The following is a 17,125-nucleotide window of genomic DNA, read 5'->3' on the forward strand; positions in this document are numbered from 1 at the left end:
ACCAGAACACAAAACATATCCAGTTCAGCAACTGGATGTCTTGCGAACCAGAATAGATACGTTACTCCTGAAACTTGCGATAGAGTGCCTGGGACCAGCTCCAGTCGATCCGGGATTTTATTCACTGATTTTTCTTGTCCCGAAGAAGGATTTGGACAAGTTGAGGCTAATTTTCAACATGAAGGTATTCAACAAGAGGTATCTACAGGCTCCACCTCACTTCCGAATGGTGTCAGAAGCTCTTTTAAGAACAATTATCAAACTGGGGGATTACATGGTCAGTCACGATCTGCAGGAGGCATATTGCACATCCCGATCTTCATCACAAGTTTCTTCGGTTTGTTTTCAAGGGCACCCAATATCAGTGGCAGGAATTTCTTCCGCGCCTGTCGCTGTTCACGCAGGTCACGAAGTCAATCACCAGCTTCCTGCATGGCAAGGGGATAGTCTTCGAAGCGTACATCGACAACTGCATTCAAGTCCAGGCCGATTCTGCTCTTCTCCTGCGTCACATGGAGTTCACGATGCAGCTACTTCACCAGGTAGGCTGGTTAGTGAATTGGCAGAAGTCGGAACTGATTCCTACTCAACGCCTTCAGTTCATCGGGGCAGTGTTCGACACTGAGGTCAACAAACAGTTTGTTCCGAGGGAGCTTTTCGGCAAGATGCAACGCTTAATTCCCCTTGCGTTAGCTCAATCCAGGACACTCCGCCAGTGGCAGGAACTATTGGGAGGACTCTCTCAAAATATCAGTTCGGGCCAATCATCTTGTCACGGTTAAGAATTTACTGTGACTAAAGGTGTAAGAAATCCCCTGAAAACCAGCAAAACAGAACAAAAACAAGTCTGAAACATTCAAATATTGTATTTTTAAGCAAAGAGCAAGTTATACAAAGTCACAAGTCAATTTCACAATACCAATTTCAAATACAATACAATTGAGACAAAATCTAAGGCAATGGGTCACAAAATACATAGCAAACTCACCAAAGTCTTAGTGGGAGAGGGAAACAGTTACTGTATATTACTGTGTATAATCCGATCCCGTAGATAAGCCGACCGTCTCACTTGACCCCCCAAATCAGTGTCAAAGTGGTATGTTTCGTGCATAAGCCGACCCCCTGCATCAGACATCGGCCAGTTACAGTCTTGGATGTAAAACGTAAGTATGCAGAGGGAGAATACTATCTAATAAAGATTATACTGACCATTATTCTGAAATTCTGTGTTTGTTTTCTGTTCTATATCCACAATAATACGTTAAACCCGACAGAATTAGAATTAGAATTTTTTTTCCCTATTTTATTGGAAAAAATTCTCTTACACGTGCATATCATATTATCAAGTTGTCAAAGAGCAAAGTAATGATATTTCAGGGAAATAATTAATAAATGTGAATAAGCAGAAGAATACAATCAACAACAGTATTCGTAAAAGTTGTTAAATGAACATTATAACTTACTATGTCCATCTTTCTTGAGCGATTGTGTGCCGTACTTCAAGTGACATCATGCACTAAGGTCTGTAATGTATGTACAGGTGGTGGTATGTTGTCTAACACGTTCAGAATAGCATGATTTTACTCGAAACTTTCATCTGAATCCAATGGATATGATTGATTGCTGTTATCTGATTGGCTCCCATAGGTCACTTGTTTGATTTTAACCATTCACGGTCCTTGTAGCAGATTTTTATCCAATGAGATTGCTTCTTACAAATCGGAAAATACTCTTGTCAAGGTTGATGTTGCCGCCTCACATGTTATTTGTACAGAATTTCGAAAACGGAGGTATTTGCCCCAGTTGTATCCCCTTACCTAGCAGAAAGCCATGGATATTGGGGAAAATAACTTAGCGGTATCACATCGGGGCTCTCAGCTGGGGGATATAATGACATGTTACAAATGAATGCCCCTACTCCAATAATCACTCACTTCTTGAAAGTGCATATGCAAACAACAAAACAATAGCAATCGAGCCCCCTATTGCTTGCATGGCATCTACGAAACAACAGGAAGCAGTCACCGTATGTGAAGTGATACAGCTGACCCGACTGGCACGTCCAGTGGTGACTGGACAGGATTATAACTTTTTTAAAGTTAATATTGTGTGTAAATAGGTAGGTATGGAACTTATTAATGACTTAGGGCAAAATAATTTGAAACAACGAAAACTGTATACTTCAGTTTGTATTTTGTTAATCATGTTCAACAAAGTGGCAGTAATCGTCATAAACTTCCTAGCACTTCCGGAAAGAATGCTGCCAAGATCCTAAAAGTGTTGACCATCTATTATACGAAATGTGACCCATCATAATTATTATTCAAAACACTAAACGTTGTGACCCAATAATAATTATTACTTAATTAATAACAGAAAATACAGAAAATAAACACTTGTAACACTCTCCCCCTTGAGGAAAAGAAAGTTTTGTAGAGACTTTCTATGACAATCATAGCAATAATAACACAATAACATGACATAATGTGAGTAATATGAGAAACTTCTTGCAGAATTACTAAGACAAAATGCAGATACATGCATACAGCATCATCAAGTCATCAAACATTTACACCCTGGAAAAGTGCATCAGCACAAACATTGTCTTTGCCTATAATGCGTTCACAAGACTGAACCCTTGCATGGTCAAACTCCACCTCATAAGTCTCTGATTCTTGTTCTTCATTTTGAGAAGAAAAGTCAAGGCATTGTGATCAGTTGGCGTGGTGGTACCAAGGTACACTTCAAAATGCTGTAAAGCTAGCAGAAGACCTAATGTTTCTTTTTCAGTGGTAGAATAATTTCTTTGGTGCTTGTCAAATTTCTTTGAAATATAACAAACTGGATGTACAGTTCCTGAATCATCCTCTTGAATCAGGACAGCACCTGCACCAACATTACTTGCATGAATTTGCAACTTGAATGCTTTCTCAAACGTTGGTGCCGGCAATACTGGAGAATTCATGAGTATGGCTTTGACCTTTTCAAATGCAGTCTGACAACTGCCATCCCACTGAAATTTTACCTTTTCCCCCAAAAGGTTGGTAAGTGGAGATACAACATCTGAGAAATTTTGTCAAACTTTCTGTAATAGCCAGCCATACCCAAGAATCTCATGTGTTTTCTCTTAGATTGAGGTACTGGAAAATGTACAGTTGCTTCAACTTTAGTATGAACTGGTTGTACCTGGCCATGCCCTACAACATGCCCTAAAAATTCCACTTGTGCCTTCCCGAATTCACACTTGGCGAGATTCACTGTTAACTTCGCCTCAGACAGTCTTTCGAAGTAAGCACGAGTCCTTTTCAGATGGTCATCCCACTCCATGTCATAATCGATGACATCATCCATGTAAGAATTGACATGATCAAGGCCTGATGCCACATTGTTGACGCTGGAGCGTTCTTCAGACCAAACGGCATCACCTTGTATTGATACAGTCCAGCTGGTAGCGAATGTCGATATTTTCTTTGCACAGTCTGTGAGTTGAATCTGCCAAAAGCCCTTCATTAAGTCAAACTTACTTATATACTTAGCTTGACCAATGCGATCAATGCAATCGTCCACTCTCGGAATAGGATACGAATCAGTTCGTGACAGCACATTGACTGCTTTCATGTCAGCACAGCAGCGCCAACCACCCCTACTCTTTGGCACAAGAACACATGGTGAACTCCAGGGACTGTCACTGGGTTCAATAATGTCATTGTCCAGCATATATTTCACCTCTTTCCGCAGAATTTCACACTTCACTGGATTCATCCGATAAGGGTATTGTTTTACAGGAACAGCATCACCTACATCTATATCATGGCTAACAACATCAGTTCGACCAGGCACATCAGAAAATAAGCGAGAGAACTCATGAATCAAATCTGACATTTGAACTTTCTGCTTTAGGGGATAAATGTGATAGTTTCTTATCAAGGTGAGCTAACATATCAGAATTTCTCAACTTTGGTGAAACATTATCACTAAGATCATCAAACTTCACATTGCTAACACAATCATCAATGTTGTCAACATTTTTACAATTGTCTTTAGTACAGTCAGTAACTGGGGAGAGTGTGGCAATACAACTGACATGTTTGGTTTCTAACCTGTTATGATATTTCTTAATCATGTTGGCATGACACAATCTCTTCTGTTTATGACGACCAGGCATCAGGATGACATCTCAGTGCCTAACCAGGAATGGGAAGCAAAACTAACACTTTCTCACCACAAGCAAAATTTCTGTCTTTTGACTTTCTGTCATAGTTCAGCTTCATTTTTTCTTGTGAAAGTTTCAAGTTATTTCTGGCCATCTCACTTCCTTTTGATAGTCTGTCCCAAAATGTGGACACATTGTCTAAGAGATTGATCTCAGGTCTGTCATTGAGCCATTGTTCTTTTAATTGTTTTAGTGGCCCACGCACACTGTGACCAAATACAAGTTCAATGGGGCTAAACCCTAAACTTTCCTGAACTGACTCTCTGACAGCAAACAACAACAAATGCACACCCTCATCCCAATCTTTCTGTCTCAAAACAATAAGTCTTCATCATATTCTTCAAAGTTTGCTGAAACCTTTCTAAATCTCCCTGAGACTCTCGATGATAAGCACTAGACTTAACTTGCTTAATACCTAACTGGTACATAGCTTGTTGAAACACCTTACACATAAAGTTTGAGCCCTGATCAGACTGAACAACATCTGGCAAACCAACTAAGGTGAAAAACTTGATCAAAGCCTTGACAATTACAGGAGCAACAATCCTATGAAGTGGAATTGCTTCAGGAAATCTGGTAGAAGCGCACATGATTGTGAGTAAATACTGATTACCAGACTTAGTCTTAGGTAGTGGACCAACACAATCAATAATAACTCTACTGAAAGCTTCTTCAAAAGCCAGTATAGGTTTCAAGGGAGTGGAAGGCATTTTCTGATATGGTTTTCCAACAATTTGGCATGCATGACAGGTCTTACATAATTTAGTCACATCTTGTCTCAAACTGGGCCAAAAGGAAATGTACCAAACTTCTCTCACAAGTTTTGCTTACACCCAAATGACCTGCCATTGGACTTTCATGTGCCAATGAAAGTACATGTTTCCGAAATAATTTCGGTACCACAGTTTGATGGTACAATTCCATTCATCCTCCGCAGGAACATCTGGCGACCTGAATTTCCTCATCAGAAAACCATCCAATAATAATTGGCCCAATAATAATTATTACTTAATTAATAACGAAATGTACAGAAAGTACACACTCGTAACAATATTCCAGGGGTCAAGAATGTCATCACAGACTCTCTGTCACGTCTGAAGTGGCCATCCCCAACGGAGTGGTAGTTGCACCCACAGGTGTTCAGGACTGTTTGCCTTCCATTGAGGAAGCTGACAGTAGACCTACTCGCCACCAGATTCAGCGATCAGCTGCACCTGTTCGTGTCTCCGATCCCAAACCCGTTGGCTTGGAAACAATATGCTCTCACAAATCCGTGGGACGGTCTCGATGCATACATGTTTCCACCAACGGTCCTTCTTCCACGTGTGCTTCTCAAACTGCATATGACTCGGCAGATGATACTGCTTTTGGTCGTGCCCTACTGGCCGGCAAGGAGTTGGTTCGTAGATCTTCTAGAGCTAGCCGAACCAGATCCAGTTCCACCTCCTGATCGATTCGACCTACTGGTTTATCCGCACTCCAATCAACTACATTGGTCTCTTCTAACGCTTCATTCACACATTTTTTGCACATTTACATTGGTCGTTAACTGCCAAGGGGTATTCTTCGTGTGTTGCGACTGCTATCTCAACAGAGCATCGTACTTCCATGAGATCTATCTACGATGACAAGTATAAGATTTTTAATCATACTGCAGAATGAAAGGCATAATGTCTCCCACTACGGCATCGCCTCGGGTGGTTGCAGAGTACCTTCAGTACCTTCAATCCTCTAGGAAGCTGAAGGGTTCCACACTGTCTAGTTACCTAGCAGCGCTTAACACAGTTATTGCGTCAGCGTCGGGTGTGAAGATATCTACTGTCCCTGAGCTTGATCATCTCACATCGAGTGAGAATGAGCCCCTGAATGAGGAGGATTTTGAGCATGTCACATTGAAGACCTTTTTCCTTTAAGCCTTGACTACAGCTGGCATATTTCTGAGTTACATGCTCCAGATGTTTCACAGGTACGCTTTGAGAGGTCTCGACATGCTACAGTGTCCCTTGGTTTGTGGTTGGACCTTCTTGCCAAGAACCAACTGCCAGGACAGCCGTATCGTACCTTCAGTATTCCTCCACTGTCATCCATATTGGGTCCAGAAGACACTGAAGATCTATCCTTGTGCCTAGTGCGGGCATTGAGGACCTATTTAGCTGCCTCTAAGGACCAGCGAAGGCTGCTTAAGAGACTGTTTATTCCACTTTCGACGACTTTCACTGCAGAAGTGTCTCATACAACTCTAGCCTTTTGGTTGAGGTCCACGATTCTATGGGTGTATAGTTTTGCGAGTCTTCCACCACCGTCATCGGCAAGGCCTCATGAGACGTGGGCGCTCGTTTCCACCATGGCACTCCACAGGAATTGTTTGCTTCAAGCCATAATGGAAGGATGTTTCTGGAAGTCTGATACAGTGTTTGCAGCTCACTACCTTTGGGATATATCGGTCACGGATATGGAGGGTCTCCATCAGTTTGGTCCTTTGGTCTTGTCACAGATGTCACAGATAAAGCAATTCCTCGTGTTCGGTTTTGCTATGTACATAATAAAGATATCGATGTTATCCATATCCAAGATCATTCTCACCTAGGGAACTAGGGCCTATTGCACTCTCATACTCATAGTTAGATAGACTGAAGGGCCAGTCTTGTGTGCAGGCAGAGATGATCAACACTCCACTTACTGACCTGTACTCTCTGAGCAATTACATCAGTGGAGCGTTAAATTTCTGATTACCCAATGGTTTTCGAAGCGTTCCGCTCCTAAGCCTTTGGTAAGTTGGGGAGGTATTGAATGTTAAACTTGTTGAGGAACCGGGCTACTCCTTCTTTCACGGCCGTCTGGGCGGGTGTATGTAGGGTGTAGTACTGAAGCAGGGACGTGCCAGATCACTGGGGTCACCTGATAAATCGTGGGGCGGCCAGGCCTACTTGCCAAACTGCGTCTGTTTGCTCTATCAAAAGTTGCGGCTGAAAACCACATTAATTTGGGAGAGCCCAGTCCCTAGAGTTTTTGTGCCATGTAGGCCAAGGGGTTTATTGAAGCAACCCATCACAAGTATGGAGTAGCATATTGGGAGTCGGTGCTTCTCCTGGCCCCCTTGTGGAATGCATACTCGCGTGTGGAGTGTGTCAGAGGGTATTGTGCGGCCCTCCTGCCAACTGTGGGATAATGCATAACGTGAGATGGGATAAGTTTAAAAATTTGGAAATTTTAACTATAAATTGTATATTTATATACTTATCCTATCTCACGCAATGGACACCGATCCAACCTGCCCCACTTTACATATTTACGGGTAGCTCCAAGATGAGAATGTCAAGTACAAGTCGTCACGTGATCAGCTGAGATGGCTGCACGAGCAAAATGATTGACAGGTGTCTATGGTGGGGGCAGAGGTCGGGTGGTCAGAGGCCAGGAAGATTTGATTCAACTGAGCTGGCAGCATGTTTCCACACATGGTCGAAGTGACCAAGAGAGATGCATAACGTGAGATAAGACAAGTGCATAAATATACAATTTATAATTAAAATTTCCAATTTCCTTTCCAGGACACCTGTTTTTGAAGGATGATAAAGAGAAAATGTCGAAGTCTCTAAAGAATGTGATAAGTATATCGGAACTGCTGGAGAAGTACACAGCCAACCAGTTCCGTATCCTCTGTCTCCTTACACCCTACCGGAACAGTGAGTCTCTGGGAAATACAATAATGCTCTTTCAAGAATTTCTTCTTTTGCATGTTTCCACCTTACATCTTAAAGAACTTTGTTGTTCTTGTTAATGAGGGGCAGTGAGGTAGCCAAGTCATTGGAGAATTCATTCATGACCCTGAAGGCCTGGGTTTGATTCCCCTATTGTGATATTGCTGGAATATTGCTAAATGCAGCATAAAACCAAACTCACATATTCTTATTAATGGCAGTAGGTAATTAGCAGACCTTGATATGTAAAACACTGCTCTATATATTAAGATTATTTTCCACATGTTTAGCTAACCTGACATTGGATTATGTTTTGGTCTTTTTGTTTACTATTGTCAGTTGCGCGTTGTCACAATTGTTATTCCTTTTCATGATAGTACCTCAGTTTCCTAAAGAAGCTGGAATCTGTTGCATCAGCTATGATGTCTGTATTTTGTGTTTTTTTGTGAACCTTTTAAATTTTGACCTAGCTCTATTTGGTTCAATGAACGGAGGAAACAAAACTTTGGCATGAATGTCCTTATGGAATACTATATTTCTTGAAAATTGTTGATATTTAGTGTTTTTACTTTTTGGTCCAAATCAGACCCTACTCCTGTTAGTGTATTACAAGTGTGGGTGTGGCGTGTTTGTCCCACCAGATATCGAGTATACGGATGAGAGGATGCAGAAGGCAGTGCAGCTCACCAAACAGATCCAGAGTTGTCTCCATCAGTGTGATGCATATGTCAGGGGTCAGCTCCTCACTCAGCCAATCAACGAGGCCAAACTACACGAGAGGTCAGTTTACAGTCTTTCTCTGAGACTATTTAATCTACCCCAAGTACATATCACTCATGTTTTTCCTGTTCATAAAACTCCATAAAGTTCTTGGATTCGAGAACACGGTAAGATGTTATAGTGCACAGTGCAGAGTTATCTCCCTTAGCACCAATCCCCAACATCAGTGATTCCTGCATGTTGTCAGCCTGAGTAAACTTAGCCTAACAAAACCAAGTAGGAGGTCGCGTCAGATAACCTTTGAGATTGACCAATCAGATCACAGTGTACCTAATTGCAAAAGTGAACATTCTTTTGAACTTTTACCCACACAAAGGTTTGTACCCGAACGATTCAGAATGATGTTATCGCTACAATTGCTTCCAGCGCATGCACATGGAGCATGCCACAACAGTGAATAAACAGTTGCTGAAAATAGAGTTTTTGGCAATATTCAGGGATGTCAGCTCGCGGAAGTATTAGTTAATGGTAACTATGTCGACAGAAACAAAAAAGCATATGTACTGCAGGTCAAATATTTGTGTTATATCCGGATTTTCGTTTTTGGGAAATGATTGTCAGTGACTGGTGTATTTTGTAAGTCCCACTAAAGCCTAACCAGTAGCCGTTGTCTGATTGGTAAAATCTGTTTAGCCATCTTGCATTTGATTGGATGGTCATAGGTTGCTCAAAGGCGACCTTCCACTAGGTTTTGTTAGAACCAGTGTAGGAGTGTAATGAATAACACTAGGGCTAAGTTTAGTTAGACTGCCATGTTCTTTCTTTGCCAAGTTAATTCTAGGGATATATTGGTTCCATGCCACCTGTCTGTCGTATAAGGAGACTTAATGGATGGTCTGGTTTGGTGTCTTGATTGGTGGATGATGTCGACCCCAGCTGTTATCATTTATCTCTGGTTGTTCTAGTTTCCAATGTTAAAGGCTGTTGACGTGTAACATAATATATTGGCGAGTTGTGTATTTAGCAATGTCTTTTGAGTACCTTGCAGGTATTTTGTTAAAACAGGACATAAAGATCATTATCATGACAGGCTTTGTAATGGGTTGCCACCTCTTTGTAGGTTGTCATGACACACCTCAACAGCCAGCAACTGATTCATCTGGTCTGTTTTGGCTGGCAATACTCCAACCCAGTTCCAGCATCATATATCATGTTTAAGTCACACAAATTAGTGGTTGTCAGACAGAGCACAGAGCTATAACAAGCAATTTATGTTGATTTTGTTGCTCCCTTCTTCTCTATGGTGTTTGTAGCACATAAGTCTTGGTCTCAAGTCTATTTGATACTGATCTGTGGCAGCTTATTTCGAGCTCGGCGGAACATTGAGGCAGCCATGGCAGATGACTTCAACACAGCCCTGGTGATGGAGAGTGTCATGGACTTGGTCAAACGTCTCAACATTGCCCTGGGCACCAAGGTGGAGGTAGGTTTATGTACTTGGTCAGCTCTCTCAACATTGCCCTGGGCACCAAGGTGGAGGTAGGTTTATGTACGTGGTCAGCTCTCTCAACATTGCGCTGGGCACCAAGGTGGAGGTAGGTTTATGTACCTGGTCAACTGTCTCGACATTGCCCTGGGCACCAAGGTGGAGGTAGGTTTATGTACGTGGTCAGCTCTCTCAACATTGCGCTGGGCACCAAGGTGGAGGTAGGTTTATGTACCTGGTCAGCTCTCTCAACATTGCCCTGTGCACCAAGGTGGAGGTAGGTTTATGTACGTGGTCAGCTCTCTTAACATTGCCCTGTGCACCAAGGTGGAGGTAGGTTTATGTACGTGGTCAGCTCTCTCAACATTGCGCTGGGCACCAAGGTGGAGGTAGGTTTATGTACGTGGTCAGCTCTCTCAACGTTGCCCTGTGCACCAAGGTGGAGGTAGGTTTATGTACGTGGTCAGCTGTCTCAACATTGCGCTGGGCACCAAGGTGGAGGTAGGTTTATGTACGTGGTCAAGTCTCTTAACATTGCCCTGGGCACCAAGGTTTAGGTACGTGCATTTAACTGGACAAATGTCTTAACATTGCCCTTGTCACTAAGGTTTAGGACGGTGCATTTACCTGGACAAATGTCTTAACATTGCCCTTGTCACCAAGGTGGAGGTAGGTGCAGCAGGTGGAACAGAAACACATTTGGAAAACTTAAGTTTTTCAGGATTTTCTGAACTGACCCCAATACATTTGCTACCCATGAAGATCTTCAGTAACCCATGTTTGTCGAAAGAGATGACTGATTAGATTGTGTGGTTGTGCTCACTGACTTGGTTGACACATGTCATCGTATCTCAGTAAGCATAGATTGAGGCTTGTGGTGTTGATCACAGGATTGTCTGGACCAGACTATTATTTTCAGACCGCAGCCATAGAGCTGGAATATTGCTCATGATGAGTACATTTGGTCCCAATATTTATCTGGACAATGCTTGGAGACTATCGCGTGCAACGAGAATATATTTTTAATATTTAACTGCTTTTGTATGGATTTTAATATTGTAATACAATACAGTTTTTCCTGTCAACAATATGTATGGGCTTATTGTGGGGTATGTTTCAGACACTGATGGGAGCGCGGAGTCCTGCAGTTGTCTCATACTGCAGCACGTATCTACAGAATGTCATGGCCAAGCTGGGAGTCAACCTCCATCTGGCAGAGGTGGGTCAGTCACATGTAGCCACTCATTTTAGTATCAGATGTCTTTAAATATTGTGTAATCTAAGGTAGTTTAACCTTGTTATACAGCAGTGCATTTCATGTATAGGAGAAAACACGCCTCCAAGGTTTTGGTAGACAATGTAAAACCGTAGATGGAAGGAAATCCCTGGGTTTACATTGTCTACCAAAACCGAGAAGTGTTTGCTCTAACATATATGCTGACAATGATGGGAAATTAGAATGTAGATGATCATTTAATGAAGCTACGTAACAGTGTCTGAAGCACATGTAAAATCAATTTAATGACAGTAACTATAAGTAGATAATTTAACGCCACCTCTTTCGTTGGCCCAGTGGCTGTGCGTTAGAGCATCTGCCTTACGGATGAGAGAACTGCTGTTCCAATCCCGCTTCAGAAAACCTTTGCGTTGTGAGTTTAATCTGGAATGATATTTTTCAGTTGATTTCAAACACTCATGTATCATTTGAATGTTAATGTTCTTATAAAGTTAGGAAAAGTAAAACCTGGGAAGCGTTCTTACTCTAAAAGTAAAATCTGGGAAGCAGTCTTACTAACGAAAAGTCAAACCTGTATCTCCATAACAAAAACCTCAAATGTGGTTGTTCTGGGAAAACAAGAGATGACATGATATATAGTGAGAAGCACACTTTAGGTTTATATGAAGGTACGAACTTCACGTATAGCCTTTTCCTCTGTATTAGTGCTCAAAGTGTATAAGGCTATGGCATAGTAAGGACTGTGTTAACATGAATTGGTATTTTGTTAACTCCTTTGAGGGAACTGTACTGACATTATGAAGTGGTGTAGTTACGTCATGGAGTACATGAAGTTTCCTCTAGCTGTACATTAGGTATCTGGATGTCTGTATGTTGGTTATCTGGACACTTGTTTCAGCCCCCAGGACAGGACCTGACAACCAGAAGGTTTCAGCACATCATGAACAGTGTTGTTGACTTTAGGGCCAAAGTTCGCAACTTTTCTATCGACCCTCCTCAAGAAATACTAGTCAAAGGTTCATATGATTATTTCTATGAATAATATTTTATTCTAAACTCGCTTTCGTAGGTGAACAACTTTTAGTCCATGGTATTTACAGTTATTTTTTTGTTGTAGTTTTCATACTAGGATCAAAAGAAAATACTTAACAACTGATACACCCCTTCAGTACATTAAAGTATACCATTTGATCTACCCACCCCAGTCCCAAGTAACACCCATTATTATCTAACAGACCCCAGTAATTTTCTGTTGTCACCCCAGTAATTTTCTCTTGTAACCTCGTAGATGCTGACCCAAGTCTGACTGAGAAGAAGGCCAGACGCAAAGTACTGTCACCATTGTTGCACGCATGTGACGTTGTGAGGGATGATCTCAAGGCTGCCAAAGTTCAGATCATGGTTAGTACTGTCATATATGAAACTTGTCTTGTTGCCTTTAAACTTTGATTTATGTCTTCAGACCTGAAACTACTAGTGTCAATATTTGGCCTGCAGTGAAAACAATAATGCCATGTTGATCGTTTCAGGATCATGGGAAAACATCGTCCTGGACTCTGACGTCTGATGATTCCGACGATGACAGTTCGGACTGAGGAAAGCTATTTGTGCATGTGAAGATCCCACAACGTGGATATTTGGCAGGTTTTTCCGGTGTTGTGGAGATTTGACTCCTTCCCTGAACATTATTCATCAAGCTATGTTTATATTGAAAGTTTTGATAACAATTTTAGCTAAGTGACAACTGTGAGGAGTGAGTGAGGAGATTCCTGGGGTGATCTGTGTGTTGGGTTGAAAAATACCGTAATGATAGAAACTGATTTAATGAAAAACTACCTCTACAAGAAGGAGTGGTCCAGCGTCCAGGCTTGGCTGACAGTCATTGTATCTCAGTTGCATTGACTGATGTTCACTAGATAGTATGGTCCAGACTTTAGTATTTACAGACCGCCTCCATATTGCTGAATATTGCTGAGTGCGGCATTAAACAACAACTGAACTAAAGCAAAATCAGCCTTTGTATCGTAAGGGAAGATAGTCTAATGCAAATAGTCACAGTCTGGAAACATGGTCAATATGGTCAGTATGCTCAGAGGATCCATTATTATGAAGGAACTAGCCTGTGACATCAGATCATATCTTGATCAAAATTTTCTGATTCCTTTGACCTCATAACATTCTTGAGTTGTCATGGTCTGTTGTTTGTCTGAAGTGCTTGTTACACTGAGACTATGGTTAGTGTACAAACTCCTCAGTTCAATACGATTGATGTGATTGGCAACGGTATTCTAGCATGCCTCTTCAGTTTCACACTTCCTGCGTTACTTGGAGCATTCAAATAATGAACTGTCACAATATTTAGTACGCTGTTACAAACTGACATACCTTCTATAAAAGATAGAAGTACATTTTATTGGTGCAAATTTGACTGTGATTAAGTTAAAAGAATGGTGTCTTTGCTCATTCATATTTCATTGAGTCACCTCTTCAGCCCTCTGTGTCTCCTTTGTATGACCATTGTGGTCCACATCTTGGGATATAAGTCGTCTACAGCTTGCAAACAATAATGATCTATTGTCCCATCACACCCTTGATTATCCAACATATAGTGTTCTGTCGATGTGGATTTACATGTAACATGTTGACAAAAGCACAAAGACACAGTGTACTATTGCCTGACAGTCAGAGAGCAGTGGTGTTTAAGTGTTTGTATTCACTCCACACTCAATCGATTTAATGGATGTTATTCTGTGAAAATCTAAAATTTGACATCTAGATACATTGATCAGTTTTGCTCGCTCTTCATCAATATCACTCTATTTAAGGCATATGTATGTTTATTGTGTTGAATGTGTTTATAAGTTTGCACTGATTGTTGCAGATCTTGCCGCAGTGTGAATGACTTAAGTGTTGACCTTTTTATTTATTAGTTAATGATAAACACAAGAGAGGCTACAGGGATTAAGCATTGGGAGTATCACAGACATTGTGTGGCCTGCGTATTGTAACCTTGCAGTGATATACATGTCGTATCATGTCAGATTGTGTTATTACATCCTTAGTCCAAAGTCTCCAATGATCTCAAAGTGGGATAGGTGGTCACATGGTTAGGGATACTGCAGTTTGATGGGTAGGATTGCATCCCCTTGCTTTGTGAGGATCTGTTTATCATGGGATTATTCCTATGGTAATGGGTTTAACCAAAATGGTTAACATTAAGACTTGTGTCATTTTGTGCTTGGTGTCAAGCGGAACCACAGCGATATGTTGGAAATATCAAAGTAGACTTCATATATACATGCTTCCTGTAATAACATGCAAATATTTATTGATATTACATCTGAAATTGTCAGCTTTACGCCTATAATCATTGATGCTTTTATTAACCTCAGAATGCTCAAAAGAAAAGCTTGCCTTCTACATCATTGCATAAAAAATTATCTTAGAGGACCCTTCAAAGTTATTATTTCTGTGCCAAGGACACAAGGTTTTGTTGGGATTTTCTAACAATATGGATTGGATGTTTGCAAGCAAGTTGGGGGAAAATAATTCTTTACTTCTAAATGTGGAATTTTCAGAAAATATCCTAATTTTGAGGTTCAATATGTACCTGCATTAAAATATGAAATGAGTACTAAACTGCTTTCTCTATTTGTCCAACAAATTACCAGTCACCACACCCAAGCCTTCACATTAGTTTTAACTGTTTTTACATAAACTGGGAAAAAATACATACAATCATTCAACCAAGCTGAAAATGGTAAGTGTTTTTGTATACTGCTCAGTAACATTTGACAGTTACCTCGAGTTCAGGACCTTCTGGCAGTATACTACACTTATTATTAATTATATTCCATTTTCAGTACTGTCCTTTTGGTTTATGCTTGTGTCATTTAATGACCTCCACTTGTAACAAAAATTAGTGGCCCCTTTTAGTTCATTTTAACAAGAGCTTACAGCAATTTTTATCAAGTATTTGAATACAATGAATATTGAGGGAAAGTAAATTTTGTCCTGCTTCCATTCTGTTCTGGGTGCACGTTTCTGTGTGAAGTATACTCCTGCCCAACATGTCTTCAGAGACCGTTGGCTGCCTGCATGTTGACGATGTGAGTTTCATCCCTGACTCAACCATGCATGCATGCATGCACATCATGCATAATCATTACGTCACTGGTTTGTTTACACTACTTCTAACACTTGTGAATATATCAGGCATACCATGGGTACATCAGGGGTATATCATGCATAACTCTAAAATGTCCGTGCAGGAGCAGGCCATCGCTTGATTCATTGGTCAGATTATGGACTATGCCACAGAAAGGCTGTAAACATAACCAGTGGATGAATGTATTCCTGGGCAGAGGAGGAATATAGTTTATGCATACCAGTGAAGTACTGGCTCTGAACATGTGTTCTGACGTCCAGCTGTGAGATGGCACCTGATGGGCGTGGTGTTAGTTGTGCAGTGCTATATGTATTTTTCTAGCTGATCTGGATTTAGTCCTATTTTGCGAGAGAAATCTAAATATTTGTATTTTATTGTATTGGAGTAATATATTACAGCAATAAAACAGACCCTGTCATTATGCCCTGTTTTGTTGTCATGATATGCAGAATGTTGCTCTTGTCAAGGGAGGCAACAGGTGTCCTGCTTTTGGTAATGTGTTTGATGTTAAAACAGTAAGTGTGAGACTTATCTGTAGCATTTAACATTTGAACTCACAAAGAAATATTGTGACTCTTGAATCTTGTACTGCCAATTTGAGAGAGCCTGTTGCAATTGAATACTCTTATTTTTACTCTACCTTTCACATGAACCCTTACTGTACAATATTGGAAAGTTAAGATATTGTATTGAGTTCTGTTTTGATGAGGTGTGTGTTGTGTGAATCAACAACCCTGAAAGTGATACAAAGATTGATCAGAAACTTCATCTGCTTTCTTCCATCTTTGATAATACATCAACATGTACAAGAAAATCAGTTGCCTTTTCATGGACTTTTTTCTTCATTTCATAATTTTTTAACAAGAAGCATGGGTTGCTGAAGACCTATAATTCTCTTCCCACAGAGGCTACTTGTCATATCTTCCTATGTACCTCTGTTCTAATACGGAGATATTTCCCAGTTCTCAAAAAAATCTCCCAGCAAAAAACAATTACGGCACGAATTATCTCCCATCTCTCTATCCAATTAGAACATGTGTGTCATTGGCTTAGATCCAAGTTGACCAACACAAGCGAATATTGTGCCACAAATATCTTTCCTCAGACATCCACTTGTGTTCGTGTGACTCACAAGGCATTTCAATGGAGACACCACTGAACTGCCATTTCAGTTTTGTCTGCAAGAAACATTTGTGCATCTCCCTGGGGAAGAGGAAGAGTATACGGAAATATCCAAGGTCTTATGAATGATCACTCTTGAAACAATGTCGCTCACTGCACAACTAAATCTGATTGCAGGCAATCAGGAGTCCAGAACCCTTACACTATGAAAGCGCTGTATTAGAACAGAAGTTCATAGGAGGATATGACAAGTAACCTCTGTGGGAAGAGAATGTTGACCAATTAAAACCTTTATCGATCTTTATTTCATTAAATAGTGAAAGAAGGTACAAATTTTTCCATCCATTACCTGTTCTAGAGTACAGCAAGGTGGATGAAAGTTTGATAACAATTGATCTGTTATGGCCTAAGGCATTTGGCGACACCAGTTGATTACTTACTTTACAGTACATACAGGTGTAATTCTTGTCTTTGCTATATT

At 40.8% G+C, this 17,125-nt stretch overlaps 1 protein-coding gene across 1 annotated transcript in view; it reads left to right on the forward strand.

Annotated features, from left to right (window-relative positions):
* The window catches only part of LOC137274656 (probable cysteine--tRNA ligase, mitochondrial), a 28,275-nt gene extending 12,332 nt beyond the window's left edge, over positions 1-15,943 (forward strand). The window contains exons 7-13 of the mRNA XM_067807973.1: positions 7,762-7,896; positions 8,553-8,691; positions 9,991-10,114; positions 11,238-11,336; positions 12,253-12,370; positions 12,643-12,755; positions 12,884-15,943. Of these exons, the coding sequence (XP_067664074.1) occupies positions 7,762-7,896; positions 8,553-8,691; positions 9,991-10,114; positions 11,238-11,336; positions 12,253-12,370; positions 12,643-12,755; positions 12,884-12,949 (794 nt within the window). The 3' untranslated portion in view covers positions 12,950-15,943. The remainder of the gene's footprint in view (positions 1-7,761; positions 7,897-8,552; positions 8,692-9,990; positions 10,115-11,237; positions 11,337-12,252; positions 12,371-12,642; positions 12,756-12,883) is intronic.
* The last annotated feature ends 1,182 nt before the right edge of the window (positions 15,944-17,125 follow it).

This window comes from Haliotis asinina, chromosome 2 (genome assembly GCF_037392515.1).
Source record: "Haliotis asinina isolate JCU_RB_2024 chromosome 2, JCU_Hal_asi_v2, whole genome shotgun sequence".
NCBI lineage: Eukaryota > Metazoa > Mollusca > Gastropoda > Lepetellida > Haliotidae > Haliotis > Haliotis asinina.